The sequence below is a fragment of the Ambystoma mexicanum genome, chromosome 3p (assembly GCF_040938575.1).
Source record: "Ambystoma mexicanum isolate Mex_15411 chromosome 3p, UKY_AmexF1_1, whole genome shotgun sequence".
Classification (NCBI taxonomy): Eukaryota; Metazoa; Chordata; class Amphibia; order Caudata; family Ambystomatidae; genus Ambystoma; species Ambystoma mexicanum.
Genome location: NC_090925.1, coordinates 357707489 through 357725817, shown reverse-complemented (window position 1 = coordinate 357725817; position 18329 = coordinate 357707489). Strand labels below are relative to the sequence as shown.

The following is an 18329-nucleotide window of genomic DNA, read 5'->3' as shown; positions in this document are numbered from 1 at the left end:
TCCATTTTCTTTAACTAATCCAAGGGGCCACCAGATTGTGGGCTTACTAAATGTTAGCAAGATGCCCATGCTGTCGGGGAGTCACGTAATTCACATACTCTGGGAGAAATGAAGAAAAGCGAAGGGGTTGAATCTCCTGCGGTCTCTGTCCCTCCTTAGGCCTCTGCTCCACACTACTCCAGTTTGGGGGAGGAGATCCAAGGAGCTGGCAAGACCGGGCCGGAATGGAGCACAGCTCACTTGGCAGCATTGTGCAAGGCAGGCAACACCATACCCTCTGACACCTCACACTACACTATGCACTCAACTCAAGCGGCACACCCCATGCCTCAGAATGACAAGGGCTGTCTACCAGTGCCAATATTCAATGATAGGCCCTGCAGGAGGTGTTATGGGCCAATGCAAGGGCCATATGCTCAAGTGAATGATGAACCCTCAAGGCCACAACAAAGCTAAAGGAGTCAGGTGACTATGAGGCACAATCATTTGCTTGGAGGTAAATAAAAGTGTTTTGATAATTGGAAATGAAAGCCTCCAAGGCGGTAAGAGTTGTATGCAAGGGTAGCCAGGGGTTTAAAGCAGTTGTAGTAGCCTGGCAAACCACTGTTCAGATTCGGTGGATACAGGGCACAGATAGAAGGTCACCATTGGCTTGGTCCTGGGCATTGGAGAGATGTTGTAATGAATAACTGTGCAAAACGTATGGCAAAAACCCATGTACCACAAATGTACTGAGCAATACGCAAGTTCTTCAATCAGGAAAAAGGTGCAAAGAAATTGGCACCATGAGCAGGATCCATGCATGCATCGCTTTATATTGAGACACTCCTTCACAGACCGCCCGGCCACTCACCAGAGGGTGGTGGAGCAAAGCAGGAGCCATGCGTGCATCGGTTCATAGTGAGACACTCCTTCACAGACCGCCCTGGCCACTCTCCAGAGGACAGCAGAGCAAAGCAAGTGGCCAGCTCCACCGGTACCTACCACAAATTCTCGCCTATACAGTATCATGCAAAGGGTGCATAACCCTGAGCACAAATTGAAGGGGCTGGTTTAGATGGACATGCAAAATGAGCTAATAGGTAGGAACCCATAGGTGATGTTCCCCAATTACCTGTAGTATGGAAGGGAGCCACCTGTTTCAGCCCAGGGGTTCGGCTTGCCAAACCAGTTCCCGAGAAGAGGCTCCTTGGACTTGCTACTTATGTATGTATGTATGTGGTTTCATATACCAGGAACCTAGCTGGGGAGAAATGCCCTACTTTTGGATGTGCACTCTGAGACCCTTCTGTTATCATTGTAGAGTACTACAATAGGAGAATCACCCCCCTGGCTTCTGCTACATGCCCAACCCCCCTTTCCCCAATGCCCTACTTTGGCTGCACTCTCTGACCCTTCTGTTATCATTGTAGAGTACAACAATGATAACAGAAGGGTCACAGAGTCCACTTCCAAAGTAGGGCATTGGGGAATGGGGGGGGGCGGGGTGGGTGTTTGGGCCTGTAGCAGCAGCCAGGGGGGTGATTCTCCCGAGGTGGGCACTAGGCATGTTTGATACCCCCTAGGTATTCCTTAAAGAGGAAAGTCCTTTGGCCTCCCTTGAAGCGAGGCAGTGTCTGACCTGTTCTAATGGAAACCAGGATGTTGTCCTAGTTGGCTGGGGCATACCACGCAAACGCCGGTTTCCTTGTTTTCTGCTTGCAGGCTAACTTGGTCTTAAGCCTGGAGTGCTGTGGTACCTACATGTGCACCAGGTGCCAGAATTGGAGAGTTCTGCAGCGAGACAGACTGGTGCCTGGGTAGGAAAGGCCTTTTGAACAGTATCCTGCCGGAATGGGCCACCAACGTAACTATTTTAGGATTTGAGCGATATGGCAAAAGTGTTTTGATTTTAGTGATTAAGAGTGATGCAAGGTGCTGTACTGCCCTGCGAGGAATGCATTGCCGCTTGCCGCTGTGCAGATATGGAATCACTAGGACGTGAACCATGGTTTGGAAGCCCCATTGTGGGAGAAAAGGTTTGATTTTCCAGAGGAAAGCTGGTTGGTTCCAGGTGGCTTGTGGTGTTTTGCAATTTATTGGCAGAACAATATTTTGCTTCTTTTCCTGATATGTGAGGTAAGGCTGGAGAAAGACCACTATAGTAAGTAAATGGTGGCAATTATGATGTCTCTGGGTCACACTCTTTATGGTGATATATTTGTTTTAATGGTTTATAATGTTTAACATGTGAGCATTCATATTGATGAATGTGAAAGAGAATTGAGCAACATCTCCTACTACCACTTACTTACTCGTGACCCCACACCTGAACTCCAACTTCTTGTTGCTGACAAAGTGGGTAAAGCGAAAGACCGTGAATGGATCTCTAAACAGGAAGCAGACTTCCTTGTTAATAAGAAACCCAGCATTCCCACGTTTTACACCATTCCTAAGGTTCACAAAACTCTCCTGAACCCCCCTGGCCGCCCCATTGTAGCAGGTATTGATTCTGTTTTAGAACCACTCTCTACTTTTGCGGACCACTACTTGAAAATATATGTACAAAAAATGCAATCCTATCTAAAAGATTCCAGAGATGTTATTAACTGCTATGAAAATCTTGAGTTTGACCCTTCATCCAACCTACTTATAGGTTTGGATATTGTTTCCCTATATACCAACATACCACAGCAGGCGTCAACTGATACTATAGAAGAAATATTACTTACCCGAGAAGATAATGACCCAGTACCCACCTCATTTATCCTCTGGTGTGTAGAACTCGCTTTGAAACGTAACTACTTCGAGTTCAATGGAAAATTTTATCAACAAATCGAAGGCACAGCTATGGGGGCCACCATGGCTCCTAGCGTGGCAAACCTTTATGTTGAAACGTTCGAGAAATCACATATTTACAACATCAGCAATCCTTTCAGTAACAATATTACGAAATGGAGTCGCTACATTGACGATATCCTGGTATTGTGGAAGGGTTCACAGGATGATGCCAACAATTTCTTCACCTGGATAAATGGTCTCAATCCCCATCTACAATTCACGATGACTTCTAGTAGTGAGTCTACCAACTTTCTGGATTTAACCATCTTCCCCCTTAATGGGGTCTTAAAAATAAAACCTTATCATAAACCAACTGATAAGAACTCCCTTCTTGATTATTCTAGCCACCATATTAAACATCTACGCGACAATCTTCCCTTTGGACAATTTCTCCGTCTCAAGAGGAATAGTTCTGATAAAGAAACTTATGAAGTTGAGGCTTCCGCACTCAGTAAAAAGCTCAGACAGAGAGGCTATCCCAAAAAGTTAATAAGAAATCAGCCAAAAGGGCATTTAACAATAATCGAGAGGCTTTGTTGGAATCCAAGCTAAAGAAACCTAAAGAGGATCGCATTGTCTGTGTGAACACATTTACTTTTGAAATCACCAACATCATAAAGAAAAACTGGAAAATCTTTAGAACCGCAACTCAATCGATCCCTATGCCTATATTTGCCTATAAAAGAAGTACCACCATTGGCAATATAGTTATTAACAGCAAATTGAAATCGGTCAATATTTCGGAACCCAAATTAACCTCTCTTTGGGGTCTTCCAGAAGCCACTGGGCACTATCCTTGTGGCACATGTGGCGTTTGCAAACTAACTGTGAGAACTAAAGAAGTTGATGTTGGCCTCTCAAAACCCTGGACCCAAAAGAACCTAACTAATTGCAACACTGACTTTGTTGTATACATGATTACCTGTAGATGTGGATTGCGCTCTGTCGGTAAGACTATCAGAAAAGTAAAAACCCGCATAATGGAACATCGGAGCTGTCTGAAGAACAGAACTGAGAATGCTCCACTTGTGAAACACTTCAACCTTTTGAAAAACAAATAGGAAGACTTCACCTGGACGGTTCTACTGGCTTTGAAAGGAGCAAATAACACAGCACGTGAAAAGAAACTGTTGAAAATGGAACAAAAGATGATTTTCACCCTACATAGTGATGTTACTGGGCTCAACGAGTCGATTGATTGGCACAATATCTAGCGGCCTTGTAAATATCTGTGTATACATTGCTACAATTTAATAACCTATTTTTGATGTTAATGTTGGCAATTCCACCCTGGAACTCTAAGGCTTTGATTTCTAGTTCCTTTAGTTTTCCCACACAACTCTTGCCCCTATCGATTTTCTGAGACCCCCTCCCTTTAATCTCTGTTGTTCCACCTACTTATTTGGGCACTTTTTACAGACCTGGGGTTGGCTGTACCTCTACCTCCGTCACTTTTCTTTCTCTTCCACTCCCTTGAAAGATGGCTGCCGGGTTTCACTCACTCACGGCACTCTTTTTAAGAGACACGAACATAATAGTAGGACTAGCTTGTGGTTCCCTTGACAACCAACCTGCATCGGCCGCATCGCGCTCCTTTTGGATACTCTGTTTAGTTCCTCGAGGGCGAGACACCTTCTTGCCGCTAACTCCCCCGCACTGGGTAAGTAACTTTGCTTATAGACGATCAGCATTTTGTTGCTCGCTCATCGATTCTTCTCCAGCGACCGTTGTTGTGACTTGATCGTATATCTCTTAACCTGATCGCACTACTTTGTTGTATTTACTGTACCTGCAGTGCGGAACGCTGTGATTTGCCCCTGATGACATTCCTATGGTCTTACCAAGGTAGGATGCCTCTGGGCATTTGTGGGGTTATGGGCACACCCGACCTTGATCACGATCACGTCTCTCACTGCAGGGTCTCCCTGCCCCGTGTTGTTGTTCGCTCAGCTTGTTAGTAAAACACTGGTTCCACGCATCTCCTCTCGATGCACTGTGACATAGTGGTATGTTACCTCTAATAGGCCTTGTCCGGGTGGCCCTACACCGTCTGGACTTTGACACTACCTACATTGTTGTGTAGCACGTCCCGCTCATCCACCGCCGATTTGCATATGTCCCCTTTTTTGCATGTGGGAGTCACCAGTGATGGTTCCCCCTTCCAACGTTGAGACGCTTTTACGCTTATCCTCATATTGGGTGTCTTCTTCCACACTGTTCGCTGTTGTTTTTTCTGTACTACGAGGCTTTGTAATAGCTGATACATTGGCTATTATTTCCTTTCTTTTTTAGGGCCGTGATTCTCACCACCCTATACCTACTATTGTTAGTAGAGAGCCCCCACAGGCACACTATAAGGTAATTATTTCCCTTGATAGGTTGCCCAGTTCATGCTCTGAACCTTCCAAAGTATATAACTATTTAATAGCTAACCTTTGATGTTTGCTGTTCTCTTGCAGGTGCTAGGATACTGTAGTGGTATTGTTTACCATACCAATTGTCGAATAGGCTATACTGTAATTTACTCCCTCCTGATGAATGTTCCACACTTTGTTCTAAAGGAACAGAAACATGTCGAGACATATCTCTGAACTTTAAACAGAGAGTATAATTTATGACATATTTATCCATACTTGGATGGGTACCTTGCTATTTAGGTTGAAAAGTACCCTCAGTGGTCGTATTTTTGCTATAACATTACTTTCAACTGGCCTTCAGAGCCTGTTACGTATTCCCTATTGTTGCTTTCTACATGGGATTTGACAATGTCTGTATTTCTGACCTATTTATTTAATTGATGTTTTAAATTTGACGGACTGTTTATTATTAAAATTTGATATTGGCTTTTTTAACCTTCCTTGGCCCCTCCTAATGTTTTACTTAGAGCGTTTATACCACACACCTCTAGTGCCGGCTTCATAAATTTGTCTCCCTATACTCCTAACTTGGTCTTAAGCCTGGAGTGCTGTGGTACCTACATGTGCACCAGGTGCCAGAATTGGAGAGTTCTGCAGCGAGACAGACTGGTGCCTGGGTAGGAAAGGCCTTTTAAACGGTATCCTGCCGGAATGGGCCACCAACGTAACTGTTTTAGGATTTGAGCGATATGGCAAAAGTGTTTTGATTTTAGTGATTAAGAGTGATGCAAGGTGCTGTACTGCCCTGCGAGGAATGCATTGCCGCTTGCCGCTGTGCATATATGGTATCACTAGGACGTGAACCATAGTTTGGAAGCTCCATTGTGGGAGAAAAGGTTTGATTGTACAGAGGAAAGCTGGTTGGTCCCAGGTGGCTTGTGGTGTTTTGCAATTTATTGGCAGAACAATATTTTGCTTCTTTTCCTGATATGTGAGGTAAGGCTGGAGAAAGACCACTATAGTAAGTAAATGGTGGCAATTATGATGTCTCTGGGTCACACTCTTTATGGTGATATATTTGTTTTAATGGTTTATAATGTTTAACATGTGAGCATTCTTTTTTGGATGTATTGTGATTGTGCATTTGTGGAGCATATGAAAGCTATTGAGTAGGTTGTTTATTGTACCATTTACAAATATAATCTGAAAAGGATGAACCTTTCATCTCTGAAAGGCACGCGCTTGGTGAAAAAGGTTGGGGTCCTCCCCGTCCTATTCATTGGGGCCATCTCTACTACCACTAATAAGGAAGGCATACATTTACGGAGCAAAGATCCTGATCACAACACAGCAATGGTGTTTCTCCAACACAGCAGCGAACTCAAGGGAGGGTCCTGAGGCTAGTCTCCAGGACAACGACAGCACCAAAAAGGTCAACGAAGTGGCAGTAGAAGAGTGTAGACAGACAAGTGGATACACGAGGGGACGGCAACGCAGGCAACCAAGCCACAGGAGTTTGCGAGTGGGACAGTTTGAGTCAGACAGGCAACCATGTGAGAGGTTTGCTGTGGATGTGTCTATGAGGCCGCATGACAAGACCCACGTCACTAACAATGAAAGCAAAGCTCCTCATAAAGGAGCTTTAGGATAGGCACTCCTTGAACATGAGAGATTGGGATGGGGACAGAGGCAGACACAACGCAACTGTCAAAGGGAAAAACGAGAAGTAAGAGTAGACGATTAGGGTAGATAAGATTATTGTTGTTATTTTTGTATTTATTGAGCGCGGACCTTGCTTCAAGAAGCGACAGAGCGATTTACAGAGGTATACAATAGTACAGAGGCATAACGGAGCGCTTTTCAGAGGTAACAACATAACAGACATACAGCGGGTGGTAGGATACAGAGGGGCACAGAGGAGGGCTATAGCTGTACTGGGCGGCGGGGAGGAGCGGACCAGGCGTCGTCTAGCAAGCCAGGTGGTGCAAGGGGCAATGTGATGGCCTGGGTGTTGCAGTGGAGAGATTCCTTGAAGAGGTGGGACTTGAGTTCTTTCTGAATTGTAGGAGCGTTGGGGGGAGTCTGATGCTGATGGGGAGGAGGCTCCATAGTCTTGCGGCGTAGGCAGAGAAGGCTTGTTTTCTGGTACGTTCCTTTTTGCAGCAGCGGATTTCAAGTCTGCATATGTCCTGGTTTCTGGTGGTGAGCTGTCTATTTTTAATTGACTAGAAGCATTTGGTTGCTCACAGTGATTCTAATGTAACATTCTCTAGGTAATTATGGTTCTCACTTAGATGCTCTCATTCACACAGAAAGCTCCCACACCCTGGGTTTTTCAGCATGAGGGTACGAAATACTTTGATTATTGCATGTTGATGGGCTGTTTAGTGTCCTGTTTGGAAGAGCAATAGTGTGGGGTTGGGAGTGGATGCAACATCACCTCTACAATTTCCTCAGTTGGCAAGAAGCAGTTATGGTTGATTGGTCTAGATCACAATATTTTCAGCAAGGCATACTAAAGGAATAAAAAATGTGGCAGTTGTTGCTTTTTCAAATAGTCGCTGTTCAGCGATACACGTCCCTAAGTGGCAGCAAAAATGACACCATTTCGGAAGGGTCAGCATAATTTAGTTCCATGGACTGAAGCGCTGAGATGTTGCCCATACCTAGAATATCTAAAGCATGTTCCGGGGGGCAAGTCGGGGAAAAAGAGGCCGCTTAAATCAGAGCTATGCAAGTGCATGCTGTGAGCCAAGCACATCGGCAAGTTCAACTCTTGGGTCCTATCAGACTTGGGTGGAGTGGGATATTTCTCAAAACTAGAAGGGGCTGAAGAAGAACTATGAGTGTTTTTGCCTATGGCACACTGAAGGTTTGGAAGAAGCTAGTGGACCACAAACAAGATAACCCTGCCCCCTAAAATACTCTACCCCTACGATAGCATTGTTCACTCATACTGTTCTGTCTTTCCATGCTCATGGCAGCCACCCTGGTTATAATTGGGGAGTAATCAAGCTCATAGCAGAGTTAAAGGGCAAACATCTTCTAAATCGTCGGGGCCCAGAAGATTTTAAATTGAAGACGGGACATCTACTAACCATCTATCTAAATTCCAAACAGGGTTCAGGAGAGGGATGGGGACAGAAGTGAATGGTCAGGTAGAAAGAGAGCAGCCCTTTGTATGATGCCTATGTGGATGTAACCAGGGCCTTTGATATGGTGGACAGATCTCATCTGTGGGCTTAATAGATGGATTTTCCGGCCCCTCTTTTATCCATCCTGGTACATATCCACTCTGATACAAGACTTAGGGTCAGGCATGACTCCCAGGGTTAAGTTTCTGAACTTATCCCGACTGCTAGGGGTTTGTGGCAGGCGTGAGTTAGGCCCCCTTCCTCTTTAACCTATATACATCAGATTTAGGTGATTTTCGGTACCCTATTTCCTTTATTGCCCCCAAAATTGGGAAAGAAAAATGGTTTTGGCTATGTGATGCTGATGATGTCCTTCTAATGGACAAAACCCAGGTAAGATTGGAACGATTATGGAATCATTTTCATGTTTATGCTTTTCAGAATAAACTGAATGTAAATCCATCAAAGACCAGGATAATGTGTTTTAATGGGGCCGGTCTATGATCTCCCAGATTTTCTTGGTCTTTGGGAGGGTTACACTATCTGTTGTAAAATCTATTAAGTACATGGCTTTTACATTGGTGTGTGTTCCGCAAAGGTCTATAATTCCTGATAATTTTATGGAAAGAGGAACACAATTTTGAATTCAAATGTGAGTCATTGTAAGGAATTTGTTAGATTTACCCTGATCCCTTTAGTTTCATTCTATAACCTACATCATTGAAAGGGAATGGAAAGGCAAACCCTTCATCAAATGGCTGAGTTATCTGTAATGATCCTCTCCACGCCGCTCTACGAGACAGTTTTTGTGTCAACTGTTGGTGCTTCACTGTATTCCCTGAAGATGCCATCTTTTGAGGCCACAGTTCCTGAAGGAATGCTCTGCCAAAGAATCTCTGAACATTATTGTGGTGCTTTGAGGGACAGCCATCTGAGTCCAATAGGAAGGGTCCCACTACTTCACACAACAATAGACGCTTCTATATTACACTGGAGAGCGGTCTGCATAACACTCAGTTGACTTTGTGTGAAACCATTGCTAGGCTCATATATCAGGGAACCCAACACCCTGAAACAGTAGGGTTGCTTTGGCACAGGTGCAATGTGACGACGGGAGAGTTCATGAAGGGCAGGCCTAGGGATTGGGCATCACCTGCCACAATTTATTAAACATGTACCGCCTAGATGTTTCACCCTATATACAGTAACGTGCCACAACTGAGCATCAACTTGTTCCTTTTCCGCATTAAAGCAATAGTGGGCATGGCAGGCTGTACGTAAAGCTGAAGATAATGCACAGGCAGTGCGAAGGCCTCACTCAAAGAGCAAACCCCTATTGAGGATTATTGGAGTTAAATTGTGATACCAAGTCATGAAGACACAGATAAGACAGTTATACAAAGGTCGCCGACTCATCTTTCGAGGCTGCAAACTGAGTCACCAAGATGGGGGCCTTGGAAAAAAGGCAACAACACTTTAGCTAAAGGGACAGATGACTGTGACTGGGCAACTAAGGAAATGGCCACCTAAACCATGTTCGGAAAGTGGAGGGCATGAAGTGACCTTTGCCATTAAAACACATGACAATTGCCCAGAATGTAGAAAACATAATGGGATTGCATGCAAGGTAAATAATTGTACTCAATCGGCACTCTTTGATTCTTCCAAATTAGCTGTAGGCTACATTCTTGGGTTTCCATGATGGATTAATCGCTGCTTGTTGTTATTAAGAACATTACAGTTACTACAAGAGATGGAGACGACAATGGCGGGATGGGAGGACAGGGTATGGCAGAGAAGTAGAGCGGTACATGCAGGCGGGGGCCTTTCAATGCTGTGGCTCTTACCTGCGCAGAGAAGTCGATCAGTTTGGGAAGTGGTTGCTTATTTCCTTCATCGCTTTTCAAGAAATCCAAAAGGCTTCCTACAAGAAAACAGGAGAATCGTTCAGACAACAGCGAGGATCTCCAGCCTTCTCCATCATGAATGTAGGCGAGAGCTTCTCTCTACTATAGGACTGCATAAGACATAGCATAACTTCATCAGCCAAAGCATGTCTCTCTCAAATTCAACATGGTGCACCCTTCTCCCTCAACAAGAATAGCAGTCACACCATATCCCCTTTAGAGCTCTGCAAAAACATTCCATATTTCACAGCAAGGATATGAAACAGAGACTCCACCTCTACGCGGCTGGCAATATTCGGTTCTCATATAGCACCCCAAGGGTTTGGGCTTATGGTTCTGGATTATTATAAAAGGAGGCATGGTTCTGCATTGTTATCTCACTGGCTTTGTGGTTATGGAATATTATTTTAAAGGGTTGTGGTTCCGAATGCTAGCACAATGGGGATGGGGTGGTTCTGGAATTCCATCCCAGGCAGGATATGGTTTTGTATTACTAGCACAAGTGGTTGTGGTTCTGCAATGATATCTAAAGGGGTGTAATGCTTTAGGACACTACCACAAGAGGTTTTGGTTCTGAGATACAATCACATGTGTGCTGTAGTCTTGTAATGCTCTTTCATTGGGGGTTTAGTTCTAAAATAATATCCCTTGGAGCTGTTATTATGGCATACATCTCTCGGGGGTTGTGGGTCTAGAATACTGTCCCAAGTGGTAGTTGTCCTAGAATGATATCCCAAGGGGTTGAGGTTTAACGCAGGAGGGTTCTGGGTTCATATATTACCCTGCTGGTGTGGTGGTTAGGGAACTCCATCCAAAGGGGGTTTGTGGCTAGAATGGTTGCAAGAGAGTTGTGGTTCGGAAACACTCTCCTAAATGGTTGACGCTCTGGAACGCCGTCCAAAAGGGCATGGCTCTAGGAAGTGATTTTCTGAGTCTGGTGCCATTCATACCCTTTTGCATGTATTCAGTGATGATGTAAATAGGCTCCTCCTTGGTCACCACGGCATTGAGTTTCACCAGCTTGTCATGCTGCAGGGCCTTCATCAGGTTCGCCTCATCCAGGAAGGCCTCCACAGACATACTTCCAGGCTTCATGGTCTTCACTGCCACTTTGGTGTGCTTGTTGTAAGTAGCTTAAAGACAAGGAAATGCAGTTGCCATCAGTGCAGTCCAATACCCACTTTGCTAAGCAGCACTACTGTCACATCCCCTTACATTATGCATGCCCATGGACTGCATACCTCACACTGCCTTCCATCATGTCAAAAGGCACCGCCCTCACATCATGTAAATCTGTAGCTACTGAAAAACTACCAATCATACTATAGACAAGGGTAAGAAAACACATTGAAGTGGCAAGCTACTAGCCAGGCATACAAAGTCACCTGTCTCTTGAATTTGCCACATGCACACAACACGCCATTTTGTACTTGCCCGGATACGGCTAGCAAAATTGACTGTGCACATTTTAAGGCCTGCTAGTGCTTCTTTTGGCATGTCACCTGCATTGTGCCAAGAAGCCACTTAGTGGCTCTGGGGGTACAATTACAGTATCTATGTGACTACTGTGAGAAGACAAATATATCGATCGATTCTTTTTTTTCTTTTGTAACATTTCAATGCAATTATATGTGGGATGAGACCCCCCCGCAGTTCCTCCATAAGCCCCTACATTATTTATTACCCTAACCCACCCCCACATATAATTACTTTGAAAAGCACAGTAAAACATTCCGTATTTTTGTCTTTGGCATTTTGTGTCGTGCAGTATTGAGGTGATACCCCATTCTGAACACATTATGATCAAATTTACTTTTAAAATTAAGCAGAGTTGCTTGTAAAATTACCTATGAAGTACATGATAAGAAAGTGTATCTGTAATGAGCCCTGGAAAAGCATCATACATCCATCCCATTGGCTTGCAAGTTGTGGATGTTTTACAAGGGCTTGAAGAGTGCAAAGGAAATTCACCTATTCATGGTTTTCGCTCAAGAATATTGAAGGCTGCTGTTAATTTTACAGTGTCACTACTTTGAGGATGAATTCACCTGCCTAAGATAGAACTGACTATGTGCACTCAAATAGAGAGCACGCTGGACTAGTAGAGCAATGTCACAGTTGTGGCTGTGAAAGAAGACTCGTGGCGGGGTGTCCACTCTGACTTTATTCTGCTTTGGGTTCAAACCATAGAAAGTCTTGCTTTTGTCATCTTAGTGTGTTCCTTGAAACTAAGTCAGTTGAGTCATTATTTGATAATGGGCAGGGCCCTTCTTTAATTCTCTTTGCAGCTCTTGGGTAAAAGAATCAGTTCTGATGGCGTGGTTCATCTGTTGGAGGGGGGAATCGGGTATCAGTTTTTGTCTATAGGGACTATGCATTCCTTCTGTTCAAACCACGGGTACCTATGTTTACCTGGTATTAGTTTAGCTGCTATCTTGAGAGTTGAAAATAATCACGGAGACATCCAACCACCCTATGTCTCCTGGTGTTGTTTTTTACCCTATATTTACTTGGGTCAGAAGAAAATGAATTGGGCACATTTTAGTGTGAGGTTGCTTTAGGGTATTAGGTCATTCGTTCTAGTGGGGTATGTCTAGTTTACTCTTATATTCCATTGTATAACTTTACAACTAGCCTTACCCATGGCCATATGGGTTGTGGATGCAGAGATTAGCACATTAGTGCATTGTACCCTCTGTGTGATTATCCTGGGTGTCTGGCTCTCCCATGGACCCTGCATGGACATGGATCTGCTCTATTTGACTGGTGCAGCTTCCCATAAACTCCTGGCTCCTTCCGCAATATGTGCCAGAACTGCTGGTCCACTGCTTTGTTCCCACAACTTCTTGTGGTTTTCTCCAATCATGAGTGCTCTGTGAGAAACCAGTCTCACCCGCTGGACCCTGGGGGTCCCTCTCTCAGGTGGCCAGGGCATGGCCATCGCCTTTGGATCCAGACCCTGTGGGTGGACCAGTGCGGGAGAATCACCAGGGTATGATATGATATATGATATGGCATTTATAACCTGCCTGTACACAAGTGTTTGTAGGCACGACTAGACAAGGAGGGTGAAACAGAGGGTGGACAAAACAACAAACTTACTGGGCCTTGTGTCATTCAGATTGCACAAGCGCAAGGAATGGGAAGGGGAGAAGTGCACATGGGGGGATAGAGAAGTGCAGGTAATCAAAAGTGCAGCCAGCGGGTGGCTTATAAGTGCAAAAGGGAACTGTAGGGTAACAGATACAGACCACATGTGCTGGGGGAGCCAAGAGGCAGTGCAAGATGCAACTGGACAGGCAGGGACCTGGGCCCAGGTTCAGAGGGTGGCTATGCGACCAGTGTGTGGAACAGACAGGTCATCAGCAGGGGAGAGGAAGAGAGAAAGCGGAGGCGAAAAGGAAGGTCTTGAGTTGCTTCCGGAACTGGAGATGGTTCTGCTCATGCTTGAGAGAGGCAGGGAGGCTCTTCCAGAGGGAGGCCCCAGCCGAAGAAAGAGATTTGGCACCAACTCTCTGCTTGGAAAAGTGACTGAGCCTAAGAGAGTTGGAAGTGGATGAGCGGAGAGCTCGAGATGGGAGATACATAGGAAGAGAGAGTTGGCGGTAGTGTGGCCCCAGGCCCTGGAACGCCTTGTGGAGAAAGCAGAGGGTCTTGAACTTGATCCTTGCCGCCAATGGGAGCCAATGAACAGATGTTAGAGTTGGAGAGATACTTTCCCTGGGCTTGAGGCCAAGGAGAAGTCTTGCAGTCCTGTTCTGGATATGTTGTAGATAACAGAGAGTAGAGGCAGAAAGATTTAGAAAGAGGCTGTTGCAGTAGTCCAGCCTTGAGAGGACCAGAGCTCTGCAGACTGAGCTTCTGGGGGAAGTGAGGAAAGGAAGAAAACCTCTGAGGAGGTGCAGCTGATAGTTTGACTTCTTAGAGACATCTGAGATGTGAGGAGAGAAGTAGAGGGTGGAGTCGAAGATGACCCCAAGGTTCCTAGCCTCACAGGTAGGAGCAGGAAGAGGACCCAGAGTTGGCAACAAGAGAGAGGAAAAGAGGGAGCGGGTGTTCCGATGAGCAGGATCACTGTTTTACTGGCATTAAGGCAGAGATCATTGGTGGCACACCACTCCTGAATTGCAGACAGACAGTCAGGAATGAGAGAGGGAGCAGAGGCGGCCGAGGGGAGCCTGAAAGAGAGCTGGTGTAATCCGCATAACACTGAAAGTTGTAGCAGAGAGCAGCGGTGCAGTGGGCAAGAGGTGCCAGATATTGGTTGAACAGCCAGGGAGAAAGGGGAACACCACAGGTTGAGAGAGAGATAGAAGAGAGGAGGGACCCCAGTTGGACCTGAGTGGGTCAGATAGTGAGTAAGTATGTCATCCAGGCCAGGGCCTGATCAGTGAAACCCAGGTTATCACTGAGGTGCTTGAGCAGGATGGCATGGTTGACCGTGTTGAAAGCAGAAGAAAGATTGAGGAGAATGAGGACAGAAGGAAGGTTAGAATTTAGGTTGGAGAGCAGGTCTTCATGGATGTTCAGGAGAGCAGTTTCTGTGCCCCTGGCCGCTCTGAAACCAGACTGATGGTCATGGAGACAACCAACAGATTCAGTATGAAGGTTAAGATGGGAGATGGCCAGCTTTTCCAAGAGTTTGCCCAGGACAGGAGTGATAGAGATCGGGCGATAGTTAGCTAGAGAGCAAGGATCGGCAGAGACCTTCTTTAAGAGGAGGTGTACAAGGGAGTGCTTCTGGGAGGAGGGGAAGGTTCCAGTGGCAAAAGAGTGATTGCAGAAATCAGTCAAGACTGGAGCAAGGGTGTCAATGTGGTCCATGATGGTTCTGGAAGAACAGGGAAGAACCTGTTTTGACAAGACTTTCATAGATCAGACTTGTCTAGAAATGTCATCAGATGTGAAGAAAGGAGAGGGAGCCACAAGAAAGCCAGGAGTGGAGGGGGGAAGAAGAGGAAGAGAGGGTGGGCAGGATGTCCTGAGTTTTAGTGATGAAATGAGAAGCCAAGGCCGTACAGAGGGCCTGGGAGGGAACAGGAGAGGTAGAGACTGCAGCAGGGTTGGCCAGCTCCTTGCAGACTTTGAAGAGTTCCGCTGAGTTGTTAGATGCCTCAGAGATGCAGGGTTGGATGTGAGCTCTCTTCTTGGTGAGGACATAGAGTCTGTACTGTCTTTGGAGCAGGCGGCAGGCCAATTTGTCAGAGAGTGCACCTGTTGCCCTCCACTTCCTCTCAGCCACCCTGCACTTGCTTTTAAGGGTTACGAGGTCGGAATCGTAACATGAGTTGCACCTGGATTTGGGCTTCAAGCGGATCCAAATTACAGGGGCAAGTACATCAAGAGTGTCAGAGATAGAAAGATGAATGTTGGAAAGGGCTGTGCCAGGGTGTGTGTCAGCCAAAGGTGCAGAAGGAGGAGAGAAAGTAGCGGCAAAAGCCTTCACTAACACATGCTTCATGGGTCGAATGCGCTGGAGTTGGCTTGGCCTGAGAGGTAGAGAGAGATGGGAGGAAAATAGCATGTGATCACTCCAGGAGAGAAGAGTGGGGAGAGGTTTGGCGAAGGGGAGGTCTGAGGAGATCAGAACATCCACTGTGTCCTGCAGAGCGAGCCAGGCCAGAGGGAATAATAGAGAGAGAGAGGTAGTTTCAGAGGTTGTGAAAGAGTCCTGCAGAAGGACAAGAAGCATGCAAGTGGATGTTAAGGTCTCTGAGGAGGAGAAGCTGAGAGGTAGAGGTGAGGAGGAGAGATCTGCTCACTCAGAGAGGAAGGAGGCTACCTGGCCGGGCAGCCGGTAGATAGTGGCTACAGTGGGAGAAAGGCCAGGAGTGAGAGAGAGAGCCTGCAGACCAGGCGTTCAAGGGAAGAGTAGTCCTGCATAGGAATGATAGAAGCAGGGATCCACTCTGGGAAGACCAAGACTACACCCCCAATGGGACAGTTGGTTCTGGGCACGGAGAGGATCTTGTAGCCATCAGGAAGGAGAGTGTCAAAGCTTGTGACGGAGCTGATCATGAACCACGTCTCGGTCAGACCGAGAACATCCAGATCAAGTTCTTCCAGGAGACTGCAGATGTCAGAAGAATGTTTTACAGCTGACGAGTGTTGAGAGTGGCAATGTGGAGGAGGTTGTCCCCCTTGAAGGACTTCCATGGAGGGGTACAGATCAGGGGTACGCCCTGAGGAAGTGTTGAAGGCGCCCTAGGATGGACAGAGGAGGAAGAAGGAGGAGAGGGCAAGGTAGCCAAGGAGGAGGAGGTGGGGCCCAGAAGGGTGGTGGAGGCAGGAGGCAACAGCATGGCCAGGGAAGCAGCAGAGGCAGCCGTAGAGGTGGCAGAGGAGCTAGAGAGGGGAAAGAAGGGACAGCAGGAGAAGAAAGGAAGTTGATAAGGCACGGGAAGCATCTATCAAAAAGGAAGAGGTTGGCATGAGGGTCTTGGACCAAGATGGCGCAGTTTAGGTAAATATTAATGATGGTCTATGTGAGAAACCTGAAGGTGTCTCACCAGCTAGTCACCAGGAATCTGTCATCCAGGTGGCCAGGACACGGCCATTACTAATGGATCCAGTTCCTGCGGGTAGAACAGTGAGGGAGGATCACCTGGATAGGGGGTCCTTGGGGAGAGGGAGTGGGAAACAGGCAGGTGAGACGCAGAATCCCCCTTCTGTCAACACCTTTTCCCCATCCTACCACATAGGATATTCCAAAACACTGCCCCCACTCCTTTTCTGACACAAACACTTTTGCATAACACGAAAGACAACGGACTAACACCAGAGCAGTTTACCTGACATGTCCCAATACAAGGGTCAGACAATTGACCAGAATCACACACACCTGCCGGCCCATTCCCTTCCCCACAGGGATAAAAGGTGGAGCACGAGAGCACAGGACGAGCAAGGCAGACCGCACAGCGTGAGCTAACTCAACACGGCAGTTCAAGAGGAGGAGAAAGACGGCACATACCAAGAGGGTGACAAGGAAAGAAGCAACCTTGCCCTTTCTGACTATGGCCCGTGAAACCTCTGCAGAAGGAAACGTAAGACCATGAACAAAAGCCAGCGTGTGTTGCAGCAGATGTCAACAGTACACAAGACCCTCCTCCACTGATTGCCAAGCCGGGGAGAGACGCTTGTCTCTGGTACCAACCTTGACTCCAAAGAGAAAGAAAGCCAAGCGGTTCATCGCAGCAGGTGAGTCGATGGGAGAGTCGATAAGAAACCAAACTGTGTTGAATGAAAAGTAGCAAACAGCTAATTTGAACTGTGAAAGGCTTAAAGAGTGATTGATGTAAAAGGGGGAAAACCAGCAACATGTGGGTGCTCACGCAGGAAATTCCGGGCGGTTACCTGATGGTAGAAACTACTGTAACCAGAAGGCCCTGGGAAAAGGCAAAAAGAGATGAAAGTGGTCATACAGGGGTCTTGTAAAATCCTCTGTACAGTCGAAAGTCTTTCACCGACAGATGATTGTGAAGCTAAGGGAAAAGAGTCCTGCTTGGTGAAATTAGCACATGAACAGTGTGTTGCAAAGGTTGGCAAGAGTGAACCCGGCGGAGGGATGCTAACAAAAAGGGGCGAAGCCTGAAGTCCCATGAACAGTGTGTTGACAGGCGTGAGCCCGCACAAGTGATGTCCACAGTGAATTGTTTGAAAAGACATTAAGATTTGTGAAGACAAGAAATATTGTAAGACCAGGAGAAGTGGATTGTCCCCCTTGGCATTTGGATCTGAGTTCTGCAGAGGGAGATACCGAAAGAAAGGTCTGAACCCGATCGATGAAAGCCTAGGGTTCGAGCCCGACCGAGGGAAATCCAGGGGTAAAACGTCATCACCCAAAGTTAATTTGGAAAGGAATTTTTTGTTTGTTTTGTTGTTGAATACATCAGGCCCTCGAAGGCAAGAGACTTTTTATCGAAAAGTGACTTAACCATTGAAGAATCTGATAGCTGATAGGGAACTTTCGGTTCCTGCTGGGAAAGCTCAAGTGTGTGCTGTGCTTAAGAGATCCACTTTGTCCCATGCTCAAAATATGGGGAAGGGAGATCCATGGCAATCACATCCTGACTTATTATTTGTGAACACTTCTTTCTTGTTTGAAAACCCTA

General features: G+C 46.2%; 1 protein-coding gene across 1 annotated transcript in view; it reads right to left on the bottom strand.

The window, feature by feature from the left end:
• Positions 1-18329, bottom strand: part of HCK (HCK proto-oncogene, Src family tyrosine kinase) — a 458518-nt gene that overhangs the window by 118983 nt on the left and 321206 nt on the right. Inside the window, exons 9-10 of the mRNA XM_069651010.1 lie at positions 11169-11351; positions 10159-10235 (exon numbers count right to left, since the gene is read on the bottom strand). Coding sequence (XP_069507111.1) covers positions 10159-10235; positions 11169-11351 — 260 coding nt within the window. The remainder of the gene's footprint in view (positions 1-10158; positions 10236-11168; positions 11352-18329) is intronic.